General features: G+C 37.0%; 1 protein-coding gene across 1 annotated transcript in view; it reads left to right on the top strand.

Annotated features, from left to right (window-relative positions):
- The window catches only part of ghrhrl (growth hormone releasing hormone receptor, like), a 40,630-nt gene extending 30,541 nt beyond the window's left edge, over positions 1-10,089 (top strand). Inside the window, exons 11-13 of the mRNA XM_084428824.1 lie at positions 2,923-3,052; positions 9,222-9,263; positions 9,814-10,089. Coding sequence (XP_084284950.1) covers positions 2,923-3,052; positions 9,222-9,263; positions 9,814-9,915 — 274 coding nt within the window. The 3' untranslated portion in view covers positions 9,916-10,089. The remainder of the gene's footprint in view (positions 1-2,922; positions 3,053-9,221; positions 9,264-9,813) is intronic.
- Positions 10,090-13,480: the final 3,391 nt, after the last annotated feature.

Raw genomic sequence — 13,480 nt, 5'->3', positions numbered from 1 at the left:
ATAAAATAAAATAGAAACATGGTACATCTTTTGGGAAATGTGTTTTTTGGGCCTGTGTTACTGCTGTGGTATATGATAATGGTAAATCAACTGAAACATTAACAATAATCACAAACAATTATTTTGTCAAGTCATATAGTTAATTGGCCAAAATGCAGGCTGTTGCCAAGCAACATAATCAAAATTCGACTATTTTTATATCTACGTATCAGGGTAATTTCCACGTAATTTCTGCTCATGCATGTTTAAGAGCACTGACCTGATTATCTGGAGAGATGTGTGTGTGTGTGTGTGTGTATGTGTGTCCTGTTGATGCTGTTATCATAAAGAGACTCTGTCTGTTTTGCCATAAATGAGTGTGTGCTGCTGTTGAATATGCAGATTTCACACAAGCCTGTGAATGACAGCTCTGCTCTCCAGAATCTGTGGTTTTAAGTGTTTCTGCCAGACTACTTGACAGTTTTGCATTAAAACACATTTCACTGTGTGCAGTGGTGCTATCATAGTAAAACAACACGGATTCATTGATCCGTGAGTGAAATTGTAATGTTTTACACTGAGGGACCTCATCTACATTTATAGGTAAAGTCGAATAGTTCAATCACTATTCAAAAATGCCATTATATTTCAGTGAATAAACGTTCAATTTCACACAAAGCTATTGTATGGCTTCAGAAAACTTCTAATATATTGCATATGTCAAAAAACAACATAGTACAGAATCTGCATTATTAAAAGTATTTAACGACGTTTTTATGGCCACAGACACTGGGGACGTGACCTTACTTCTACTATTAGATCTTACAGCAGTGTTTGACACAATTGACCACAATATTTTTATTTCACGCTTAGAAAACTGTGTAGGTATTCGAGGTATTGTCTTAGATTGGATTAAGTCCTACTTCCAAAATAGACGTTTTTCAGTGCAAATGGGAGAATGTACATCGAGCTCAGCGCCTTTATCATGCGGTATTCCACAAGGATCTACAGTATTTTAGCACCAGTCTTTTTTTCTCTTTATATGCTTCCTTTAGGTCAGATCATGAGTAAATATAATGTCTCTTTTCACTGCTACGCAGATGATACTCAGTTGTATCTACCCTTAAAACCAACTGTCCCTGCTGCTGTTGAAAGGCTGGCAGAGTGTCTTGGGGAGATTAAAAGGTGGATGTCTGCAAATTTTTGGTGTCTAAATGAATCAAAAACTGAAATGATTTTATTTGGGCCCTCAGAGTCCGCTGATACATCTAAAATTAAATTGGGCACACTATTCCCTTATCTGAGACATCAAGTAAAAAACTTAGGTATCACTCTCAGAAAAAAAGGTACAAAAGCTGTCACTGGGACAGTACCCTTCAAAAGGGTTCTAATATGTACCATTTAGGTACTAATATGTACACGTTTGGTACCAATATGTACACGTTTGGTACCGATATGTACCTTTGAGGGACTTAAAGGCACTCTTTAGGTACAAAGGTGTACCTTTTGAAAAGGTACAAGTGTATAATCTGCTATAGTGCACTGAAATTTGATAAACAGATAAATCAAGTAGTCAAAATGAGTTTTTTCCAGTTAAGATTAATCGCTAAAATTAAGTCCTTTGTAACACGGAAGGACCTGGAAAAGATAGTTCATGCATTTATTTTCTCAAGATTGGACTATGGTAATGCATTGTATTATGGTATTCAACATAAAAGCTTAAACAGACTGCAACTAGTCCAAAATGCGGCCGCAAGGTTATTGACAGGCGCTCGGTAAAATTAGCATATTACCCCTGTATTAAGAGAACTACATTGGTTGCCGGTTTTCTACAGGATTCATTTTAAGATACTTTTATTTGTTTTTAAGGCCCTACGTGGTAGTGCTCCGACATATATAGCTGATCTAATCCAGGTGAATAAACCAAAGAGAGCACTGCGCTCCGAGTCATTAAACCTCTTGGTAGTCCCGCAGACGTATAGGAAAATGAGAGGAGATCGCTCTTTTGCAGCGGTGGAATAGTTTACCTCCTTATATCAGAGAATGTTCCTCTCTTACAGAGTTTAAACGACATTTAAAAGCTTACTTTTTCTCTTTGGCATTTGATCTTTCATGAGTGCTGTGCTAGTGGTGTAATAGGTTATTATTAATGCCGCTTAGATTATGAGGTTGTCTATGGTAATGTTTAGAATTTAAATGTGTTTTTATGATTGTTATCTTACCCTTTGTACAGCACTGTGGTCAACTTCTGTTGTATTATTATGTGCTTTATAAATAAATTGAACATTGAACATATGGACTACTTTTCTTGGACTACTAAACTTCTCTACAGTATTTCATGAAATTTTATTTCCATTATTTTTGGGTGAACTGTCCCTTTAAGCTCAGAATGATGGTTTAATTCTTCTGTAAATAATACATTTTACATTTATGTTTTATAAATTAGCAGAGCAATTATAATCGTTGCACTGTTTGCACATGTTTTCATTCATGTATATTTATTAGGCAAATGCTTTTATCAGATTTACAAAAGAAGAACAATTCAAACAAGAGCTATAAATACATTTCTAACAGTATTTATAATGCACTTAAGAATATTCACATCAATGTGCATATGCAGAGGAAACCTGTGAATATTAAAGGAATAGTTCACCCTAAAATAAAAATGTTGTCATTATTTTCTCACCACCAGTATGCTATTGACTGAAAATGAAATGCTACAAACATTGATACCAAAACGACATGGTTTCTCATATATCATGACCTAAAGTGACATGCTATAGATTTCTTTCACACACATCTCTCATGTTGGTCTCAATAGCCTTCAAGTCATACAGATTACTTTCATGTTTCTTTTATAATGATGCTTTCTGGAAGCACCCAGCTCTACCCAATAACCTTTTACCCTTCCTCCTCTCCATGCTTTATCTCTCCTTCCCTCAGGCGACTGACCAAGTCCACCCTCCTCCTCATCCCTCTCTTCGGCACTCATTACATGGTCTTCAGCTTTTTCCCAGACTACTTCAGCGTGAGCCTGCGGCTTTGCATCGAGCTGTGTCTGGGCTCCTTCCAGGTTATCCAGCCCGCTATCAGCACAACACAGCTTAAACCCAAACCTCAGCGGGAGTGTAAAACTACTGAACTAAGACTTACTAAGGCTGGAATAGACTTCTCGATTTTCGCCCCGATTTCAGTCTGGACGCATCGACGCTAACGTTAGTTGCCAATAGTTGCAGATTTTCAGTAGTCAGAGTTGACAGAGGATGCGTCCCTAGTTCATTAGTCAGGGCACTGATCAGGGACTCAGCCATTTTAAGGGCTGTCTTAATCGCAAAATCCTTCTAGGGCACTGAAACGTTTGCTGAGAACACCATTGCTGAGTATTTTCTCCTTAAAACTGCAGGGAACCAAAAAGACAGTCTCAAAAAAAAAAGGTTTGAAATCGCTGGTGTTTCTGACGTCTCAAACTACCTTGTAACCAATCAGATCAACGTGTGATCGTCAACCAGTGGATCTCTGAGCTGCTGTGAGTGAGTGGAGGCGGGGCTTGTTTGCATATTCATAGAACCGCGTATACTAAATGAGGCAAGGGTGTCGAGTTACATTCAAGCTATTTTAAGGCATGAAGAATTTTTTTTTCAAGGATAAAACGTTTAAATATGTCATTTTGTTGATCAAAGATGAGTTTTAAGGGAGACAATTATTGACTACAGGGGGACTTTAATGGAAGTTCTGAAGCTCGAAACTTAAATCACGTGAGCCAATTCACTACACATAACGACACGTGATAGATGTTTTTAAAAATACAAACCATTATTTAATTATATTTCAGCTTAAACATACATCGTTAGATGGGTAATGAACATAATCTAGCTAACATTTATCATTTATGTACGGCTGAACATTAAAAAATAATGTCAGAAAGATATCAGTTCTGCTGTTGTTCATAAATACTGTACCAGTAGTGATGTTGTACAATGAGGACGTTGTCACATCGCCGGAAATAGAATCATCAGTGTCCCAGTGTGTAATGAGCCAGGTCTTTACCAGTGCCTGAATGAATGTACAGCACACACTGATTCACGAGCTAGGGAGCTGATTGAGACGCACCCAGATTTTCAGAAAGTCATGTTGTGTATGATGGGCACAGGCTCTGATCTTTTTTTTTTTTTTTTTTTACTTCAAACTGTTATGATTCTATCCGGTCTGATCATATCAAACAGAACACATTAGAACACAGAGGGCCCTATTTTAACGATCTGAAACGCAAGTATCAAACGCGAAACGCAAGTAACTTTGTGGGCGGATCTCGCCCAAAATACTCTTGCGGCCGACGCAAATCTAAAATGGGTTGGTCTGAAGTAGCTTCATTCCTCATAGGTGTGGTTTGGGCGTAACGTGAAATAAACCAATCAGAGTGACATCTCACATTCCCTTTAAGAGTAGGCGTGCTTGTTCCATGGCGGATTGCTATTATAACGGCGGATTTGCCAGGCGCACACCAGGAGCAGTTCACAGCCGAGGAGACAGACGTTCTCGTCAGGGCCGTAAAACACAGAGAAGTGACATTGTATGGGGATGGGAGAAACCCACTTAAATAAGCTTCGGTTAAACAGGCGTATAATAGTTTTGTTAAATGTGTAAGCTAGATTTTTTCACATCTTCATGGACACCACAATGATTTCCCTCATGTGGAATATTTGTCCTTGTAATTATATATGGTTTGCAAAAATGGCAACTGCTGCGTCTGTGTGTAGATGAGAGAAGCAAAGTGTGTGTGTGTTGTGCACACGCTACATTATAGCCAAGCATGCGCCCTTAAAATAGCATCTGATTGCGCCACTGAAAAGCGGTTCTTTTTAGCGAATCAAAAGCATGCAGCGCAAGTCTGATTAACCAACAAATGATCCTTGTAAATCTTTTTAACGAATCAAAAACAGAAAACTCAAACAGCGGCTGCATTCGAAAGCTTAAAAATGCTGATTAAGCTTAAAAAATGATTTTTGAAGGCAGCTTTGATGTATCCTTCGCTGCCTTTGATATCCCACAATCCTGTGCTTTCCATTCTGTGACAGTTGAGCTAAAAAATAAAGAACTGAAAAGTACGATTGGTGGTCAGTTTGTGTGAAAAAACGTTTTTCACTTCTAATGTCATTTCTAGCGAGAAAGTGCGTATTCATTGCTGTAGATCATTAAACCGTTGTGTTGTCTGTCCGAAATCAGTTTCGTGAGGAACCTTCGTGTGCAGATTCTGCCTACAAAATGTCATTGCCTGATAAGGCAGCGAGGCAACAAGTCGGCCGGCTAAGATTTCAAACGAAGCCAGCAAAGTCTGATTCATGAACAAATGATTCTTCTAAACCAATTCTTTTTATTGAATCAAAAACATGCAGAGCAAACCGTATAGTCTGATTCAGAAACAAATTACTCTTTTAAACCACTTCGGATTGAATGCAATAATTGGACGAACATTGTTTGGTCCTGAGACTGCCACAGAAGATATATGTACATTTATTAATATTTTAGACCACCTCTATTATTGATCAGGATGTGAAGAGAGTTTCAACCAGTATAACAAAATGTGTTTGTGAAAAACATTTCCCTTTAAGTCTAGTGTCTGATCCTTTAGACATTTAGGCCTGGTTTCACACACAGGGTTTAGATTAAGCCAGGATTAGACTTTAGTTCAATTTGGACATTTAAGTAGCTTTTATAAACGTGCCTTAGAAAAAAAAAAGCATTGCTAATGTGCATCTTGAGTCAAAAAAAAATGTCTCTGACATATTTTAAGATATGTCACTGCAAGTTACTTTCAGTTAAAACAGCTCAAACATGCATTTTAGTCTGGGACTGGGATTTGATGCCCTCTTTTTCTCTATGACCACTTGGAAGTCGGCAAGTGTATGTTTTAAAATCTGTTCCCGAAGTCTTGTGTTGTATTCCAGTCTTTAGAAATGCTCCCCTCGGATCAGTCGATGAGCTCTGATCAACACCACCTCAGAGCAGACCTCATACTCACCTTCGATCTGTTGAGACAGAAGATGGACATTGGGGTTTTAGAGATATTACTTAGTTAGCTGGGACACTAATTGAGTTTCTTGAAGGGCCGGTAACTAATTTTGAAGATTAATTCCATGCAGGAGTTTGAGGAAGGCTGTAACCCTCTTGTAAAAGTTTATTTAAGTCATAATTTGATGTCCGTGATGTGCGGTTTTTAGTGCTAATTACTTTCTTTGAAGGCTAACGTTGAAGTAAGACTGTGTTCTTTCTTTGTCTTGACTAGTCAGACATCGGCTCAACCGAATGTGAAAATGATTGAATCGTGCAGGCGGTTTTCAGATTGCTGTTTACAGAGCCTGTGGCTGTGTCAGTGACAGGTTTGATATCTCAACACATCTATTTTAGGGTTCTCTCTCTATATAAATGTGACCCTGCATCACAAAACCAGTCACAAGTCACATGGGTATATTTGTGGCAAAAGCCAACAATACATTGAATGGTGCAAAATCATCGATTTTTCTTTTATACCAAAAATCATTAGGATGTTACGTAAAGATCATGTTCCATGAAGATATTTAGTACATTTCCTACTGTAAATACATAAAACATTTATTTTTGTGAGTGAATGCAGCACAATCGCGAACATAAATGGACAACTTTCGATTTCGATTTTTTTGCACCCTCAGATTCCAGATTTTCAATAGTTGATCTCAGCCAAATATTGTCCTATTCCAACAAACCATACATCAATGGAAAGCATATTTATTCAGCTTCTCAAATCTCAATTTCATTTATAATAATTTAATATCTTTTATAATGTGTTTTATACTTTTATATAAAATATTTATCTCAAGCAATGCTGTAATTGATAAAGGAAACCTTGGTACTTGATACATTACAAAAATAATTAATTTAATGATAAATTAACAACAGAGGTGGAACTATATAGTTTGTACTATAGTAATAGCTATAAATTATGCATAATTACATGCAACTAACCCTAAACCAAACCAAACCCTAATCCTAACCCTATAGGAAGAACATGTAGTTACTAAAGAATTACTACTAAAATGTATAATTACAGTGTAACAAAGAAACCTTCAAATAAAAGTGTAACCTGAATTTCTTCTGTAAAACACTGATTATATCAGTCTGTAAAATTATTCTAAAATTATAAACTATTCAAAACTACCATAAAATATTATAGAAAGTTTGTAAGTCATAGACTCATAGTGAATCATATACAACATTGTTTGTGCTGTATGTTTTTGATTTATTTAAAAAAAAAACTGGCTTAAAAGAGTCATTCTTTTATGAATCGGATTTCATTTGTTGTGTTATATGTCTTAGATTCACTAAAAACAACCAGTTTAATTAAGAGAGTCAATTGTTTGTGAATCAGACTACACTGGTTGCTCTGCATGTTTTTGATTCACTAAAAAGAACCATTTGAAAAGAGTCATTTGTTCATGAATTTTAGTTAGCGCTGCATGTTTTTGATTCACAAAAACAAAACAAAAAAACGGTGTCATTCGTTGGTGAATCGTGCTACACAGTATAACGTTGTGTTTTTGATTCACTGAAAAGAACCATTTGTTCATGTATTGGACTAAACTGTTTGCGCTGCATGTTTTTGATTCACTAAAAAGAGCCCGTTTAGAGGAGTCATTCATTGGTGAATCGCGCTACACAGGTGTGTGTTTTTGATTCACTAAAAAGAGCCCGTTTAGAGGAGTCATTCATTGGTGAATCACACTACAGCTGAGTGTTTTTGATTCACTAAAAAGAGCCCGTTTAGAGGAGTCATTCATTGGTGAATCACACTACAGTTGAGTGTTTTTGATTCACTAAAAAGAGCCTGTTTAGAGGAGTCATTCATTGGTGAATCGCGCTACACAGTTGTGTGTTTTTGATTCACTAAAAAGAGCCCGTTTAGAGGAGTCATTCATTGGTGAATCGCGCTACACAGGTGTGTGTTTTTGATTCACTAAAAAGAGCCCGTTTAGAGGAGTCATTCATTGGTGAATCACACTACAGCTGAGTGTTTTTGATTCACTAAAAAGAGCCCGTTTAGAGGAGTCATTCATTGGTGAATCACACTACAGTTGAGTGTTTTTGATTCACTAAAAAGAGCCTGTTTAGAGGAGTCATTCATTGGTGAATCGCGCTACACAGTTGTGTGTTTTTGATTCACTAAAAAGAGCCCGTTTAGAGGAGTCATTCATTGGTGAATCGCGCTACACAGTTGTGTGTTTTTGATTCACTAAAAAGAGCCCGTTTAGAGGAGTCATTCATTGGCGAATCGCACTACACAGTTGTGTGTTTTTGATTCACTGAAAAGATCCCGTTTAGAGGAGTCATTCATTGGTGAATCGCACTACACAGTTGTGTGTTTTTGATTCACTAAAAAGAGCCCGTTTAGAGGAGTCATTCATTGGCGAATCGCACTACACAGTTGTGTGTTTTTGATTCACTAAAAAGAGCCCGTTTAGAGGAGTCATTCATTGGTGAATCGCACTACACAGTTGTGTGTTTTTGATTCACTAAAAAGAGCCCGTTTAGAGGAGTCATTCATTGGTGAATCGCGCTACACAGTTGTGTGTTTTTGATTCACTAAAAAGAGCCCGTTTAGAGGAGTCATTCATTGGTGAATCGCACTACACAGTTGAGTGTTTTTGATTCACTGAAAAGAGCCCGTTTAAGGAATGTCTTCCAGTGAGGTTTCTGATGAACAGTTATTATATGCTAAAGAGCATGTATGTGCATTCTTCTGAATTTACCCTTTTGGATTCTACAGACCAATTAACAGCATGCAAATTCATGAACGATTTCTATCATCTTTACATTCAGAGTCACACTTGTAAAACATGTTAGCTGTTCGACGTCATTAGTAGGCTATGTAAATATCTGAATTAACTCTCTTATGAACACATTGCCAGTCAATTTCTCTCTGCGGATGAATATTTTACCGCTGCATCGTCTTGCATTTTAATCTTATGGACACTCCCGATGGATTAAGATTTGATCCGGCTGCCTCACAACACACATGCATCCATGATTATGCATAAGTATATGGGCCTGCAGAAATTGTGTTAAAAGCATGTAATTTTTGTCTCAAAGCTCTCAATATAAGATGAAAGGGAGAGGAAGAGAGATGGATTTATAATATTTGTGGATGTTTGATCTGAGGAACATTTTCTGCAATTTGCACTGACTTTCTCTTTTTCATTGATTTTCGTAAGGGCCTTATTGTGGCGGTTCTCTACTGTTTCCTGAACCAGGAGGTGAGTGATTGTGATTATTGATTGCTAGCCCTCACACACCATAAACCATAAAAATTCTAAATAATGTGCTGAAAGCCCTTATTCATTTACAAACTGTAAAGTGCATGCAAGTCAGTTTTGTGTTTGAATGGAGATAATCAGCATTCTCAGAGGACTAAACAGCATTTGTACTCAAAATCCTTGACAAACATGTTTGCCAGTCTTTATTAATTTGATTAAGAAACTGATTGGGGAATTAAAAGAGGTCTGCTCAAAGGCCAATAAGCAATTAAGGATGAATAATAAAAATGCATTACATTTGAGCCTGTGCTGTACGGTAAAGCTGAGCTTCTTGCATTTAATGAAACTCATTTCTAACAAAATCACTGTATGAACTAATAATGACTAATGACTATTTGTATTTTAGGCTACAGACAGTGTTGTGGTTGTAGGGTTTAAACTTAATAATATAGAAATCTTTATAAATCTAAGTTAGGTTAGGTTCTGAGGGAAGTCTTTTTGTGGTTTCAGGTTTTTGTGATTATATATCATATATGTGTTTGTTTGTCAGGTTCAGAACGAAATACGCTCACGGTGGATTCGATATCGAGACGGGAGTTACGTTGTCGTCCCTGTTGGAGCCAAAGGAAGTCAGATGGACACTCGGTTCTAGACTAAAACTCATCAGTGCCTCCAGAAAACACTCACATCTGAATGAAACACTGTTTGCAAATTGTATATGCTCCGTTTACATGAGAACAAATGGCGTAAAGTGAGATCATCGCCATTAACCTGCAACTTACAGTGACACCAAAAGGATTCTGACACTTTTAATAGTGGCTTAAAGGTTGTAAAAAAAAAAGATTTTTTTTTTTTTTATCACATTCATCTAATCTTTCCTAACGATCCGCTAGCTGCCCTCTCTGTAGGCAGCCTAGGCTCTGAGATCTGCACACAAAAACAATTGGTTTCACCAACCACTCAAAACCAAAACAAATAGTGTTCCAACCAATCACAGACAGGGGGAGGGTGTTGTGAGGTTTTGAGCTTGTGCACGGCTGCACGCGATGTCGGAGCTGGAGAAGAAGCTGGCTCAAAACCTCACAACACCCTCCCCCTGTCGGTGATTGGTTGGAACACTATTTGTTTTGGTTTTGAGTGGTTGGTGAAACCAACTATTTTTGTGTGCAGATCTCAGAGCCTAGGCTGCCTACAGAGACGCGGTTTTTGACGGCATGCTTATGGGGCGGGCAGCTAGCGGATCGTTAGGAAAGATTAGATGAATGTGATCATTTTTTGTGGGGGCCTGAAATCACTGATACAACCTTTAAGTGTTCAAATACTGAACATTTGCTGAATTACACACACTCAAAACTATTTATTAGAGAGCATACTGGAATTTATCATTACAGAACCGCTGTCAAATAGTGGCCAAAAGTGATGTCTGGTCTTACGTAATTGACATCTTCACCCTTTATTCAAATACTCTTAAAGATTTTGTAAGCATATTGTGTGTTGTGTTGTACATTGTATTGTATTGTATTGTAAGCAATTGTTTTATTTTGATAACGCAATGAAACATTCCAAAATGTTCGGTAAATCATTTTTGGCCAGGCTGTCATACAGTGAAATTATGAACACATGCAAAAACAAGAGAGAACCAAGGGTATTATTAAACCTGATGATGTTGTAGTAAGTGTATGCTTTTGTGAGATTTTTGTTTTTCTATGCATTTTTTACACAGTAAAATAGAACCTGTAGCTGTATAGTTTACCTTTTCAGATGCTTAGTGTTTTATTCCTAATCTTTAAAGTATTTTCCGCATATTTTGATGGTTTAATCGAACTTGTAGGGTCATTAAAAACAAATATCACCTCAGGACATCACTTTAGGCCACAACTTGTGTGTGTGTGTGTTACACACAGTATAGTATTTAACATTTGTATATTGATAGATCTGTGGATTTCTGAGTGAGATGTATGGTAACCTGGGCAAGTTGTCACATGTTTTTGATAACAATTTCTGCTGGCCAAAACAGTGGTTTGATATTTTTGTTACCTTTTTAATTTTATTTAATGGGTTGTTTTGTGTTTCATAATTGCATTACTGTTTAAATTTAGCTGAAAATCCCGTTCAATCCTTCCCATTGTGACAAATAACAACACGCCATGCAATTTGTGCAATATATGTTTAAGAAACTATCTTTTTTTCTGCAATAGTTCCACTATTCAAAGGCATTTGTAGCAAAGACTGATATTGTGTCTTAACAGACACTGACTTGGAAATATTCATTTGAGCTAAAAGTGTAAGGACTAGCCCTGTTTTCTTTTTCTATTCTGCTGGTTGATTCTTTCTTGGTCACTCAAAACTGGAAATGTTGTGTCAGCTGAGAGCAGAAATAGTCTCTGCAGAATAGAGCATTTGCAGATGTGGTGTTCTCGTCTTTTCTCTTCTCGTCTCCTCTCTTCTCGTCTCTTCTAGTCTCTGCTTGTCTCCTTTCTTCGCGTCTTTTCTCTTCTCCTTTCTTCTCGTCTTTTCTCTTGTCTCCTCTCTTTTCATCTCTTCTAGTCTCTGCTTGTCTCCTTTCTTCTCGTCTCTTAGTCTCTGCTTGTCTCCTTTCTTCTCGTCTTTTCTCTTCTTGTCTCCTCTCTTCTCATCTCTTCTAGTCTCTGCTTGTCTCCTTTCTTCTCGTCTTTTCTCTTCTTGTCTCTTCTAGTCTCTGCTTGTCTCCTTTCTTCTCGTCTTTTCTCTTCTTGTCTCCTCTCTTCTCGTCTCTGCTTGTCTTCTGTTCTCGTCTTCTCTCTTCTTGTCTCTTCTCTGCTTGTTTCTACTCATCTCTGCTCATTTCTTCTTTTCTCTTGTCTTGTCTCATCTCTTTTCTGCTCATTTCTTTTCATCTCTTCTGTCTCTTCTCAGGTCGTCTCTTTACTTCTGTTCTCGTCTCGTCTGTATTATCTTGTCTTTGCTTGTTTCTTCTGGTCTCCTCTCTGCTTGTCTCTTTACTTCTCGTTTTGTCTTTTCTCTTGTCTCTCTTCACTGCTTGTCTCCTCTCACCTCTGCTCGTTTCTTCTTTTCACTTCTTGGTCTTGTCTGGTCTCTTCTCTTCTCACCAAATGTGCATTTATACTTTGTTGCCTATAAACAGCTATTAAAATAATAATAATATGTAAACGTATTTTGCATAAATATTATGTATGTCTATAAATAGTATGTATCTATAATGTATGTATGTCCAGCTGTAATGCAGTATTTTGTTTCCACGTTTTTGAGTGGCCTTAAGTGTATAATGCATCAAATCATCAGAGTGCATTACAGAGATAGAAATATTACCAAATTTTATGATGCTTTACCTGTGTAATGGATTTTATTTCTTTATTTTTGTTGCTTTAATAGTGCAGTTAAGCTGATGTCCTTATACATGTGCTTGTGTATATATGTGTAAGCAAGCTGGCATAATGAGTACATGTAGCTATTTTTGAGCTCAAGTGCTATTGATCTTTTGCTTTAATGTCTGACATATACTTACTTTGTATTAAAACATGAAACATACATAAATGACTTCATGTCCTTCAGAGATCATTAAATGACAGCTGGATTTGTCCGTCAGTAATAAACAGTGACCTCTGCTGGTCAGTACATCACACTACTATTTACTCACCCTGGTTATTTTTTTAAGAAGTTTGAAGTTTAGTTAATTTTTTATAGTCCTTAGGAGTGTTTTTATATATAAGGAAGTCTTCCTTTTTTTATACATACAAAAAGTTATAACCAAATTGAGGAGCCGACAGAAATAAATCCGTACATGGCTTTCTGCTCCTTCCAGCACTACAGGAAGTCCAATTCATATTAGTGAATTCATTCTTTCAGATGGTCAGTTCAGTGAACCGATTCACCGCGAATTTAAAGGGACAATGCTGAACACAAAAGAAGATATTTTAAAGAATGTTTGTATTTTCCCCCCATTGGACATCAACTGTTTGGTTACCTCACATTCTTCAAAATAACTTCTTTTGTGTTCAGTTTAACAAAGACATTCATACAGGTTTGGAACAACTTGAGGGTGGGTAAATGATGACAGAATTTTAATTTTTGGGTGAACTAGGTCCACACTGTGTTTAACAACATTCCTTAAAGTTTTAGTCTAAACAAAGTCCGTACAAACGCTTTTAGAATGGGTTCGACCAAAACATTCAAAAGAATCGGCTCAGCGTTTGCTTGTTAATAATATTAAATAAAAT

The sequence above is a fragment of the Rutilus rutilus genome, assembly GCF_951802725.1.
Source record: "Rutilus rutilus genome assembly, chromosome: 13".
NCBI classification, from domain to species: Eukaryota; Metazoa; Chordata; class Actinopteri; order Cypriniformes; family Leuciscidae; genus Rutilus; species Rutilus rutilus.
The sequence above is the reverse complement of the archived record's forward strand: the minus strand, read 5'-3'. Positions and strand labels throughout refer to the sequence as shown.